The sequence below is a fragment of the Puma concolor genome, chromosome B1 (assembly GCF_028749965.1).
Source record: "Puma concolor isolate L17-30 chromosome B1, mPumCon1.1.hap2, whole genome shotgun sequence".
Taxonomy (NCBI): Eukaryota; Metazoa; Chordata; class Mammalia; order Carnivora; family Felidae; genus Puma; species Puma concolor.
In genome coordinates this window covers 201869515-201882780 of record NC_141670.1, presented here as the reverse complement: position 1 = coordinate 201882780, position 13266 = coordinate 201869515, and the positions used below count along the sequence as shown (strand labels likewise).

General features: G+C 50.8%; 1 protein-coding gene and 1 long non-coding RNA gene across 3 annotated transcripts; one reads left to right on the top strand and one right to left on the bottom strand.

Annotated features, from left to right (window-relative positions):
- The first annotated feature begins 1043 nt into the window (after positions 1-1043).
- On the top strand, positions 1044-4833 carry CYTL1 (cytokine like 1). The gene is made up of 4 exons (XM_025922354.2): positions 1044-1234; positions 2818-2862; positions 2995-3123; positions 4264-4833. The coding sequence occupies exons 1-4, from the start codon at positions 1085-1087 to the stop codon at positions 4345-4347; spliced, it is 408 nt and encodes a 135-aa protein (XP_025778139.1). The 5' UTR covers positions 1044-1084; the 3' UTR covers positions 4348-4833.
- Positions 4834-6891: 2058 nt separating this feature from the next.
- Positions 6892-11536, bottom strand: LOC147582122 (uncharacterized). Of its 2 annotated transcripts, none has more exons than XR_015250607.1 (3): positions 11047-11536; positions 8874-8959; positions 6892-8602 (listed from the first exon to the last, which is right to left on the bottom strand). It is a non-coding gene; the product is annotated as an uncharacterized LOC147582122 (long non-coding RNA). The 2 variants fall into 2 exon arrangements; XR_015250606.1 differs by having other exon boundaries at positions 6892-8599; positions 11047-11533.
- Between the last annotated feature and the right edge of the window lie 1730 nt (positions 11537-13266).

Here is a 13266-nt window from a genome sequence, read left to right as displayed (position 1 = left end):
CGCCTCGACCCATTTGCTTCCAGCTTTCCCACCTCGGGCCAGTTGCTGGAATCCTTTGAGCCTCAGTTTTCCCACCTGGAAGATGGGACTGTTTTCGGCGCCCGCGCCCCCACAGGGACACTCGTGTGCGTAGAGACAGTGACATTAGCTCAGCCAGTGACACTAGGTCTGTGTCCTTTATTCCTCACCGTGGGCCTCTGAGCTAGGCGCTCCTGTCACCCTCATTTCACAGACAACGAGAGGGAGGCAAGAGCCAAAACACCTGCCCGAGGGCATCACCGGAAGTGGGCCCCTCTCTGAGGGGAGAGCTCATCCTTAACTGGGTCTCCGTACAGGAGCGTCACCCGTAGAGCCTTGTCACTAAAGGAGCCCCTGCACATTCAGAGAAACCACGCTTCCCGAGGGTCTGCTCTGTACCGAGGCCTGGGCCAGGGGCTTGAAGTGCTCCCGGCTTGGGGGTGCTCACACATCCCCCCAACCACAGGCACGGGAAGAGCCCGTCTTGCAGACGCAGAGGCGCAGCCACTCCAAGGGTAAGTGACCCCCTAGGCTTCCTCTGGGCGGTCAGTGGTGGGTGGACACATCGACCCCGGGCTGCCTGACCCCAAGCCCCTGCATCACTGGTGCTCAATCCCTCACCTCCGGCCCCTCTCCCCCCACCCCGGCTCTGCTCTGGTTTAACAACAGGGTCCCCACCCCAACTGCGGAGCCCGAATGCCCACCCGTCACCCCGTCACCCCGAGCGAAACTCCGTCCTTGTCTTCCTGTGCTCCCCCACCCCCTCACCAACCGGCCCTGCCTTTTCAGGAGCGCCCCTGCCAGCAGAGAAGGTGTGGGAGAGGAAGGGCCCCCCCACCCCCATCCTTTCCAGGTGTCCCCAGGCAGGCTGCTCCTCTCACAAGGCGGTGGGGGGTGGGGGGGGCTTCAGGTCTGAAAGGATCCAGTGTCCAGGGCCAGGTGGGCGTGCTCCGTGGCCTTGGCGGGGGCCCACAGGAAGCGGAGGAGGTGTGGAGGACCACCCCCAAGCCGCCACTTAAAGGGGCGCCTGCCGGCCACAGGGGCGCAGGGAGGCTGCCTTAGCACCATGACGCCCGGGCTGCTCCCACTGCTCCTGCTGCTTCTGGCCGGACCCCCCGCGGCACAGCCCGCTCCCCCGACCTGCTACTCCAGGATGCTGAGCCTGAGCCGGGAGGTCACTGGGGACGCCCAGCGCCTGCAGGCCATGGAGCCCTCGGTGAGTCCCCACCTGCCCTCCGCCCCGCCAGGAGGCTCCCTCCGTGCAGACCCAGTCTCCCAAAACGTGCCTTTGGGCCAGGAAAACACACACCACACACACACACACACACACACACACACACACACGCTCTTTTTCTTTTCTTTTCTGGTCAATGTTTATCTCAAGGGTTTGCATTTTATTCCCATCCTACTAAGTAAGATAACAATGGTTTGCATCTCTTGTGTTTTGACTAGAAGGGAAATCTATCCGAGACCTCACAAGGTCTTTGTTTGTAAGTTGCCAGCAACAATGAGAGGATCTGTTGTAAAATGAAATAAAAGCTCCCCAAGGAGCCTAGAGCTCCGGAGTTGAGGAGGAACACGGAACTAAGCTCATTGCCCTCACCGAGCCTGGAGATGGTGAGCGTGGGCTGAGGGGGTGACCCCCAGAACGGGTCCCTGCTGCAGGACCCTGGGCAAAGCGCTCGGCCCCTGAATCTCAGTGTGCTGGGCTGTAGAGGGGAGGGGGGGGCGGGTAGAGAACCCGCCACCCTCTTCGGGGCGATGCGAGGGTAAAGGCGTGAATGAGACAGGCTTGCGCAGTGCGCGGGGCGGGGGTCGCCCCGGGAACATTAGTGCTGTTATCACTGCTGTTTCAACAGGCAGACCCAGGGCACGGTGGGGGCAGGAGGTTCCAGAAGAGCTGCCCAGAGCTAGAACCCGGGCCCCCTGACCGCTTGTCCAGTAGAGAAACAAATGAAACCTCATTAAGAGTTTTGAAAAAATATAAAGTGTCTCTTCACCCAGCGTAAACACTTCAAACAAAATGTAATGTTTCTCAGATGTGGGATTATGATACCCTGACACCTTTTTTATTTTATTATTTTATTTTATTTTATTTTAAAACTTAAATAATGTGTAATTTTTTCCCTAGTTATGAAAGGCATATATAGTAGATCCCCCCTCATCCGTGGATTTGCTTTGCGGGGTTTCAGTTACCTGCGGTCAACCACGGTCAGCCGCGGCCCCAGAGCAGACGATCCCCCTTCTGACGTATGGTCAGAGGGTCAGTCTATTCTAGTATGTTGCTATCATTGTTCTTTCATTAGTAGTAACTGTTAATCTCTCACTGAGCCTAATTTATAAATTAAACTTTATCTGGGCTCGTAACTTATGTATTGGAAAACAAATATGATCTATAGGGTTCAGTACTATTTACGGTTTTGTGCACCCACAGGGGTCTTGGCATATATCTCCCACGTATAAGTGGGGCCGGGGGGGAATACTGTGCTTTATAGAACAGTTGGAAAAAGCACAAAGGACAGAGAAGAAAATAAATATCACTTGCCATTCTACCACTAGCGGTAACAACTGCCATAACATTCTCGTGGATAGTATTACAGCTTTCTGACCATGCATAGGTAATCAAATCCATGCGTGCGTGTGTGTGTGTGTGTGTGTGTGTGTGTGTGTGTGTAAAATCAGATCAAGGAAGGTGTGTATGGGGTTGTATGGCTGTTGGGAGGGTGGCAGGGAGCCTTCTGTGACCAGCCGATGTTGTGTGCCCGTGGGCATCATGGTAACCCGTATCCCTTCCCGCAGGAGGCGTGTGTGAGGTACCTGCCCAGGCTATACCTGGATATACACGTAAGAGGGTCTTCCTGCCTGGGGGAGGCATGGGGTGGGGAGAGAGCCGTGCAGAAGGGCGCAGGGGCGCGCAACTCCTGTCCCTCTGGCTGCTGACGCCTCCGTGACCCCACCCCTGCTGTCCACCCCCAGAACTACTGCGTGCTGGCCAAGCTGCGGGACTTTGTGGCTTCGCCCCAGTGCTGGAAAGTGGCCCAGGTGGATGCCTTGAAGGACAAAGTGCGGAAACTGTACACCATCATGAACTCCTTCTGCAGGAGAGTAGGTGCCGCTACTGAAAATTCCTTCTCTGCCTGTGATCAGCCAAGATGCTCAGCCCAGGGCTCGTAGAAGAGGAGGGTGGGGGGCGGGGGTGCTCCGGAGATGAGGAGAAAGGAGGAGAAACGTTTATGGGGTGCTTTCAGTTCACAAAGCCCTTCCTCTACCATCGTCACCCTTGGTAAGTGACGGGCACTCAGGACAAGGCCGTCCCCTCCATGAGTCACAGTGGTGTGGGGACAACATCCAGGGCCGTATGCTAAACCTATGAGACAGACTCAGCCAGGAGCCAAATGGGGCAGGGATGGGAAGAGAAGGCTATGAATTCGGGGAGCTCCGAGCACTGGGGTCAGAGGAGACTTTCCAGAAGAGGGGCTTCAGATGCTCTGTGATAGGAGGCTTCTGGTAGGAGAGGGGAAGGAGGCAGAAAAATGCAGAAAACGTAGAACACCGAAGCCTGAGCACTAGACGTAGAAAGCAGAGTCGTGTGATCCCCGGGGGCACAGGCTTCCGCATCAGACAGACCTGAGCTCGGGTCCGGCTTCCTGCTTCCCAGATGGGAGCCACTCGTCCCTGCTCTCAGCCACACATTCCCCATTTGTGAACCAGAGACACAATGATGCCCACCTCACGCCATCATTGGAAGGATACTGGTAATAACGACTCCCCGACCATGGGTGCGGGTCGCTGTAGGAACTCCACTGGTCCTAAGACGTTAGCGAAGTGATCACTCAGAGAATTCCTAGCACCAGGCCTGGGCCCAGGGTAAGTTCTCAGGATACATGATTAGCTATTTGGTTCCATTTGTTTGTTCGTGAATCAAAGATTTGCCATGGATTCCCTCCCCACTCCCATTTCTGTCCTCATTCCCCTCTGCCCTTGGTCTGTGGGGTGGGGTGGGGGAAGACAGGGAGAAGATACAGTTATAATACAGGATTATTTATATTTCTAATGCAGTATGATATCACGTTCTTTGGGAGCGTGAAGACGTGGCCGGTTCTCCTCGGGAGAATAAGGGACGGAAGTTTTCACACAAAAAGGAATAACCGAACAGCCTTTGAAGATAACCAGGAGTCCTATCGTCATGCATGAGCTCTGGGGCCACATTCGGTAACATTCTTGCTCCTTGCACATCTTTTTCAGGATTTGGTGTTCCTCTCTGATGACTGCGATGCCTTGGAATACCCAGTCCCAGTGACCACGGTCCTGCCAGGCCGTCAGAGATAGGACAATCCAGAAAGAGAGCCCAAGGGGACCACAGTTATGTCAGCTGCCCAGACTCGGTGGGCTAAAGCCATGCGCCCTGGCAGGTCTCTCTGTCACTATAGTATAAGAAACTGTCACGTCTCTCCACCTGCTGGAAAGCAAGGTGCGTGCGCCTCCCCCAGAACCTACCTTGAAGACAGAAGTCTGGCTTTCATTTCCGCCTGGTTTTGTCTTGGCCGGATGGTTAGATGCACAAGGATGTGTATTTGATCACTGAGAAGGAAAGGGGAAACCAGCTTCTCTTGTATGAACATCTAGATTGAGAGCAGGCAAAACAGTAGCTTTGTATTACTGCTTTAATGTAGTACCAGTAACATTTTTCCTTCTTGATAGGTTTCTGCATACATGTAGCCAATCTTCTATTTCTTACCCTCTCCCACCATCAACTTTCATTTTTAAAGAAATTTCACTGCCAAATAAAGTGTATCTGCAAGGTTCATAATCACATAGTGCTGATGGGAACCACTTTTTCTTTGAAAGGTGATGAAAATCAAATAGACACTGTCTTCACCGGGAGAAACACGTGTCCTGCAGTATTTGTCCAAGGTGGACATGGAATTGTTTATTTCGCGGACTTTCTAAAAGTTGCCGCTCTTCGCGAGGTGCACTGTTCTCCCTCTTTCCATCAAGCATAGTGTTTCTGGGTCTGTTTCAATCCACCTGCATGAATGTCTGTCCTTAAAGCATTGAGACATGCCCACCATATATATTTGGGGGCAGACTGTACCTTGTATCATACCCACAGGTAGTGCAATGTCTGGCACTTATCACAAACACCAGGTCACTGGGTCCTTGATTCCTGCACCAGCAAGAAAAATAAACACGTGAGATTACACGAGACTCAAAAGCTTCTGCACAGCACCGGAAACCATCAACAAAATGAAAGGCACTTATGGGATTGGGAGAAGATATTTGCAAACCATGTATCTGATAAGGGGTTAATATTCAAACTGAGGAAGGGACTTCTGTAACTCAATGGCAAAACAAAAACAAAAACAAAAACAAAACGCGAACAAGTAATCCAATTTCAAAAATGGACAAGGGACCTGAATAGACACTTCTCCAAAGGAGACATAAAATGGCCAAAACGAACCTGAAAATATGCTCACCATCACAAGTTATCAGGGAAATTCAACTCAAAACCACAAGGAGACATCACCTCATACCTCTTAGGGTGGTTTTTACCAAAAAGACAACAGGGAAGGATTGGTGGGGATGTAGAGAAAGCAGAACCTTGTACACTGTTGGTGGGAGCGTAAATGGGTGCAGCCATTAGGGAAAACAGTATGGAGGTTCCTAAAAAAATTAAAAGTAGACCTACCAGGTGACCCAGCAATCCCAGGATATATAGCTGAAAGAAACAAAATCAATATCTTGAAGAGATATCTACACCATGCTGACTACAGCAAATTCACCATAGCCAAGATATGGAAACAACCTAAGTGTCCATCCATGGATGAATGCCTGAAAATGTGATGTGTGTATGTATGTATATGTACACACACGTACACACACACACACACACACACACACACACACACACTGAAATACTATCCAGCCATGAGAAAGGAAGGAAACTTTCCACTTGCAGCAACATGGGTAGACCTTGACTTGAGGGCATTAGGCTAAGAGAAATTAACCAGATAGACAAAGACAAATACTGTGTGATCTCACTTATATGTGAACTTTTTTGGGAAAGGGGGAGCCTGAATTCATAGATAGAGTAGAATGGTAGTTACCAGGCCCTGGGGCCAGGGGGTAGATGGGGGAGATGTTGGTACAAGGCTTCAGTTACAAGATGAATGAGCTCTGGGGAATCTAATGCACAGCCTAGTGACCCTAGTTAATAATACTATATTGCATACTTGAACTTCACTAAGAGTAGACTTAAGTATTCACACACACACACACACACAAAGTAATTCTGTCAGGTGATGGATGTGTTAATTAGCTGAATTGTAAATATTTTACAAAGTATAACAGATATCAAATCACCATATTATATATTTTATTTTATTTCTATTTAGACAAGAAGTCTGAGCGATGGCACAGAGTACTAGCAACAGGGCTTGAACAAAGCAGGGATTTTTCACTGTATTTATTTATTTATTTGGAAGAGAGTGAGAGGGAGCAGGGGAGAGGAGCAGAGGGAGAGAGAGAGAATCCCAAGCAGGCTCCATGCTGAGTGGTACTCGATCCCACAACCCTGAGATCATGACCTGGGCCAAAACTGAGAGTCAGATGTTGGACTGACTGAGCCACCCAGGCGCCCCTCTATCTTATATATATATATATATTTTTTTCAACGTTTATTTATTTTTGGGACAGAGAGAGACAGAGCATGAACGGGGGAGGGGCAGAGAGAGAGGGAGACACAGGATCGGAAACAGGCTCCAGGCTCTGAGCCATCAGCCCAGAGCCTGATGCGGGGCTCGAACTCACGGACCGCGAGATCGTGACCTGGCTGAAGTCGGACGCTTAACCGACTGCGCCACCCAGGCGCCCCTATCTTATATATTTTAAATACATAGTTTTATTTGTCAGTTACACCTCAATAAAGCTGAAGAAACAAAACAAAAGAAACAAAATCCACTTTCCTTACAAGGACACCAATTATTGGATTAGGGCCCACCATAGTGGAGGATAACCTCATCTTAATTTGACAATATCTGTAAGACCCTGTTTCCAAATAAGGTCACAGTCACACATTTGAGGGGTTAGGGCCTCAACGTGTATCTTTGAGAGATAGGTTTCAACCTACGATAACCATTCTTTTAAGAGAGAACCCCTTCACAGAAGAAAATCATGCAACTATCTCCCTGTCACCACCGCCACCATCTACCACTTCCTGATACCCAGTATTGATGCATGGCGCCATGCACCCTGCACACGCTTACCAGCTGAACCTTCACAACGATGTCACCCCTGGTTGGGTGTCATCCACCCAGATTTACAGCGGAGGAAACACACTCAGGTTCAAAGGTGATGTGATTTCCCCTGACAGCTGGCAAGTGGTGACGGAGGCATTCCAGACAAATAGCCAAGTGCTAGAAGCCTTCATTTCATGGCTCTACTAACCCTTTGCTATTTCTAAGTAGCAAAATAAGCCGTTGAAGACAAGGACTAATTTACGCATTTCAGACATTCATTTGTTTGCTTATGTCTTCAATATTTACCGAGTGCTTATTTATAAACTCAGCAAATATTGAGATGAAAAGTAAAGAATTCTTCCCCTTTGATTAGCAGAGGAGACCTTTTCAAAATCTAGGAAGATGGCAGAGAAAAGAGTAAATAATTCTGCCTGAGATGGGGCAGAAAGGTTTCTGTAGGGTTCAGAAAGTAAGCAGGCTCTTGAAATGTGACTGGGAGCTTGTTACGCGGAAAGAAAGACGTAGCACAGCCAAAGGCAAGAATGGAGTTGGAGTCAGATGGTTCCAACCCCGACGTGTGGTTGGGGAAGACGAGAAGTCAAGCCGAAGACGCTGTGGGGTCAGAATAGAAATGACTTTCATTACGGGGAGGTCTTCCAGGGACACTTCGGCGGGGTGTCTATCCCACACCAGTTGTATAACCAGGGTCACGTAAGGAGAATTCCTTTCAAGGCAGAGAGACTGGAACCCAGTGGTTGGGGGTTATCAATTCCAGAAGGGATCCTTTTGCCTTGGATTTCAAAAATAGCAAATCAAGGACACCTGCTACTCCCACTGTGCGCCAGCCCAACGCCAAGCCAGATGTTAGGGCACCGTCCTCCTTCTTTCTCCACAGCCAACTGGTCAACCCGATCTTCTCCGCATCTCTTGACTTCCCCATTTCCTCTTTACCACCTCCGCATCAGTTCAGAACCTTCTAAGAACACGACACGCAGCCTTTGCTCAAGACTCAGACCGCTGTCGGGTCTCATCCATTATGGGCTCTTTGGGTCCCAGGTCAGAGTCTGGCTGTCACTGGCCCTTTCCCCTGAGGCTTCCCCATCAGAAGAGATGTTTTTCCTCATGGACTTGTTAATGGTTATGGCTGTGAAAGGAGATTCTGAATGGAGTAAGCATGGCTCGGAGAGTCACCCAAAATAGAGTCGGGAGGGAGTCGAGAGGACATTGAGGAAGCAGGGCGTATTCTCCTCTCCTGTTTGAATTCTCGGAACACCGCGAACTTTTGACTTTGGTCAGTCGCAAGCGCCACCACCTCCTGGAACGCATCCTTCTACTTTGGACGCCTGCTAGCCAAAAAAGTCCAACGTGTGCTAGATGGTCAGTTTAAAGACTGCCAGCACCAATCATAATTCTTTCAAAACAACTTATGTAACCTTGTGGGTATTGCCTTCCTAAGCCCGCACTACCCCCTCATGGCAGCACACTTGCCGTGTCTGTTGACTCTCTCTCCTGGATTGCAATCCCTAAAACCCCAAATAAATGCTTCTGGTTGTTTTACAGCCTCAACATCTTGGTGGACAGAGCCCATGTGCTGTTTCCTCAACTGACTTCACTCACCTGGGGAAACAAAGCAGAGCCGCTCCTGTGTTGGCTGTGTGTCAGTAGGCAGTTTGCTCAGCCTCTTTGTGCCTCGGTTTTCCCATCTGTGAAAATGGGAATGACGTTAATAAAACCTTCATAGGCTTGTTTAGGGGATAATGCGAATTCACGCTTTCAAAGCACTTATCTGGCCCCTGGTAAGGTTTCTACTTACTTCTAACTAGCTCTAATAGCATCAAAAGCAAATACAGGGGCACCTGGGTGGCTCAGTCAGCTAAGCATCTGACTTTGGCTTGGGTCATGATCTCATGGCTTGTGAGTTTGAGCCCCGAGTCGGGTTCTGTGCTAACAGCGTGGATCCTGCTTGGGATTCTCTCTCTCTTCCTCTCTCTGTCCCTCCCCCACTCGCTCTCTCTCTCTCTCTCAGAAATAAACTTTATTTTTCCCCCACTCACTCTTACTCTCTCTCTCTCTCTCAGAAATAAACTTAAAAAAAAAGCAAATACAGTCACTGCTTAAGAACTTACGAACTTCTGAAACAATTTTAGAAACATAAAAACTGACGAACTTTTGCTCATCAGAGTACTTTGCAGTGCAAAAGTCTGAGTACTCCCTCTCCCAAGAAGAAACCACAGTTTCTGATGAACCCTTCTCCTAGCCCCCCTCCCAGACCACACCAGTGATGTCCTGACTTCCCCCTCCCTACCTCCAAGTCCCTCCGCCACAAGCCAGAGTGGTGTTTATGAAGTACAAAACCTACTTCCATTATTCTGGGTGCCCCCCCCAGGGGCCCCCCATAAGGTACTCCTGATCCCGATCTTCTCTGGCCTCACCCACTGCTGTTCTGCACCACCCCCCGGTACACACACACGCGCGCGCGCGCGCACACACACGTTTCCTTAGGTTTTGCGCCTCAGCGTTTCCCAAATGCTGCAAATCTTTTCAGATGCTGAGCTGTCTTGCAAACCTGTAGAATTCTCCCATCCACTCAAGTGCAGCTTCTATGAAGCCCTGGTTGGAAGGAGCAACTCATTTCCGCACGACATCTTGCCCGTGCAATTATTTTATGCTTTTATATTCATCACGATTGCCATCAGGCTCCAGCCAGTTGCCCACTTCCTCCTCCTTGCCGTGCTTTCCTTACTTAGGAGCCCGGGACCCCACCCCCGGGTTCTCTTCCCTCCCACCTCACCGGCCCCCTCTTCCCTCTCCTTTGGGGCTTCCCCTCTCCTCCTCTTTACTCTGAGGCTGTGAGATCCAGACTCAGCCCCCATCCTTCCCTCTCCTTCGTCTGCTCTCACTATCTTGGGGACCATCCTGGTGTCATGGCTGTAGATGCCATCTTTACACTGGAACCAAGAAGCCTGGAGTCAAATTTGGCCCTTCTCTGTCTCACTTAATCGGCATCCGATGCATCAAAACTCCCGCTCTCTCTGACTTCCAAATAGACCCAGAATCTGACCACTTCCACTTCTAGCAACCTGGCCCCAAGTCACTCCCATTTATGTCCTATCGCAATAGCTGCTTCCACCCAATAGCCTCATCGAGCTTCTTCTTGGCACGTCGGCCAGAGTGGTCCATTAAAATGCAAGTGGCCTGACACCCTTCTTCCGCTCCGGACCCCTCGCTGGCTCCCCATTTCACTCGGAGTAAAGGCCGAAGTCCTGACGAAGGTCACGGGACCCTTCATCAGCTGCCCCCACCCCCCTCCGTTGTCTCTCTGGCCTCATCTCCCCTCTGCCAGCGTGGCCTTCAAATGACTTGCGGGCTTTCAATTTGTCCTCACTTTCCTGGCCTCAGCTGGAAAACAGTCAGAGTGCCCACCCCAGAAGACAGTGCTGAGGACTCAGTAAAGTAAGTCACGTAAAGTGCTGAGCACAATCCTGACATTTAGCAAATACTCAGTAATGCAGCTGTGATTACTATTATCCTCACTTTCATCCTGGTCATGATGAACATCACATCCTAGGGGGAAGGGGGGTTGGTACAGGCGCAAACTGTGGAGCGCTTCTCCCTTCCATCGACGTGCCTTCTGATTCTGCACGTTCACCTGTGATTTATTGCCCCCCCCCCCGCCCCGACCCCATTGTCCTTGCATTACCTGAACAAGCAAATCTGAGCAGGTAACGCACCCACGGACAGCTCATCAGCGGTTCCCCACCGCCTTTGGGATAAAATCCAGGTTTCTTACCTCTAATTCATTCCTTGAACGTTGCGGTCTGACTTCTCACCATCACACCCACAGAACCACTCCTATAAAGCACCCATGGGGCTCCTGGGTGGCTCCGTCGGTTAAGCACCCCGACTTCGGCGCAGGTCACGATCTCGCGGTCCGTGAGTTCGAGCCCCGCGTCGAGCTCTGTGCTGACAGCTCGGAGCCTGGAGGCTGCTTCGGATTCTGTGTCTCCCTCTCTCTCTGCCCCTCCCCTGCTTGCACTCTGTCTCTATCTCTCTCTCTCTCTCTCTGTCTCAAAAAATAAATAAACGTTAAAAAAAATTTAAAACATCTGTGAGCTCCATGCTGTCAAATCCAAGGTCACTTTTTCTTCCTTTTCTTGAAATTCCAGTTAGTCAACATCCACTGTGACATTAGTTTCAGGCATGCAATGTAGCGATTCAACCCTTCCATACCTCACCCAGAGCTCATCATGACAGGTGCCCTCCCTGGTCCCCATCACCTGTTTCACCCATCCCCCCACTCCCCTCCCCTCTGGTGACATCAGTTTGTTCTCTGGGGCTAAGAGTCTGTTCCTTGGTTCGCCCCTCTCTCTGCTTGGCTGTTCTGTTCCTTAAATTCCACATAGGAGTGAAATCACGTGTTTGTTTCTCTCTGGCTTATTTCTCTTAGCGTAACACTCGCCAGCTCCATCCACGTCATTGCAAATGGCGGGATCTCATTCTCTCTTATGGCTGAGCAATATTCCACTGCATACATCCACCACGGCCTCTATCCGTTCATCAGTCGGTGGACACTTGAGCTGTTTCCATCGTCTGGCCACTGTAGATAGTGCTGCTGTAAACATGGGTCTCTTTAAATTAGTATTGTTGTACTCTTTGGGTGAGTAGTGTGGCTCCCGGATCGTAGGGTAATTCTCTTTTTGGCTTTTTGAGAAGCCTCCAGACCGTTCTCCAGAGCGGCTGCACCAGTTTGCACTCCCACCAACGGCGCCCCAGGGCTCCCCTTTCTCCGCACCCTCGCACCCTCGCCAACATCTGTCGTTCCCTGCGTTGCTTTCAGCCGTTCTGACAGGTGTGAGGCGATCACTTCTGTCTCACCTTCACTCGTCTCTGTGTCTGTCTGGATGGCTGCACCGCACACTTTCGTGGCTTCGTACTTTCCTCTGGTTGACTGTCTCCTTCTCCTCTGCTCGTGTTTTGTCCCGGACCGGCGCCCCTCTCTGCACTTCCTCCCAGGTTCTCATCTGCCCCTGCCACTTTGTCAGCATGTTTACGGCACCCAAACCCACGTCTCCCTCCGCTCAGACTTCCCCTTGAGGCTCAGACTAATTTCCCCAACTGCTCTGTTATCTGAAATCTCCCACGTGGCCCAGAATTAGCTTGTCACCTCTCCTTCCACTTGCCCACGGGCTCTTCTTGTCTCAATAACATGGTCCCGTCCTGCACCATTTGTTTCCACCCAGACCGCAGGCTGGTAAGCTTCTGCACCCAATTCCAAGGTGCATGTGTTGTGTGGGGGGAGAGTTCACACCAACGAGCAGTTCTCTGACATCAGCTGTTGGGGGGCGGGGATGTCACAATTCAACCGAATTCTAACACGAATTCTGTTCTCTCTGCCTGACTGCCTGCAGGGATATCGGCCTTGCCCTGCCCTCAGGCCAGGACTTACACCGCTGACTCGCCTGTTCTCAGTCCTTTGGACTCAGACTAGAACTACACCACCAGCTTCCCAGGGTCTCCAGCTAGACAACAGATTAGGAGACTTCTCAGTCCCAATCACCTGGTGAGCCATTTCCTGATAATAAAACTCTTTACAGGGGCTTTCGGGTGGCTCAGTCTGCCAAGCATCTGACTTCAGCTCCCGTCATGATCCCGCAGTTCGTGGGTTCGAGCCCCGCATCGGGCTCTGTGCTGACAACTTAGGGCCTGGAGCCTCGTTCCAATTCTACGTCTCCGTCTTCTCTCTCTCTGCCCCTCCCCTGCTCACACGCTGTGTGTCTCTCTCTCCCAAAAATAGATAAACATTTAAAAAAAAAAATACACTGGAGAAGCCTGACCATGTCCTGTGAACCTGCGTTCTCGTCTCCATAATTGTTGCCAGTTCCCTGGGCCAAGGTCATCAGGAGCCCCCATCTGGAGCACTGTCTTCACCTGCCTCCTTACTGGGCTCCCAGCATTCAGTCTTGCCCCTCCCATCCTATTGCCACACAGCAGCCAGAACAATCTGCTTCAT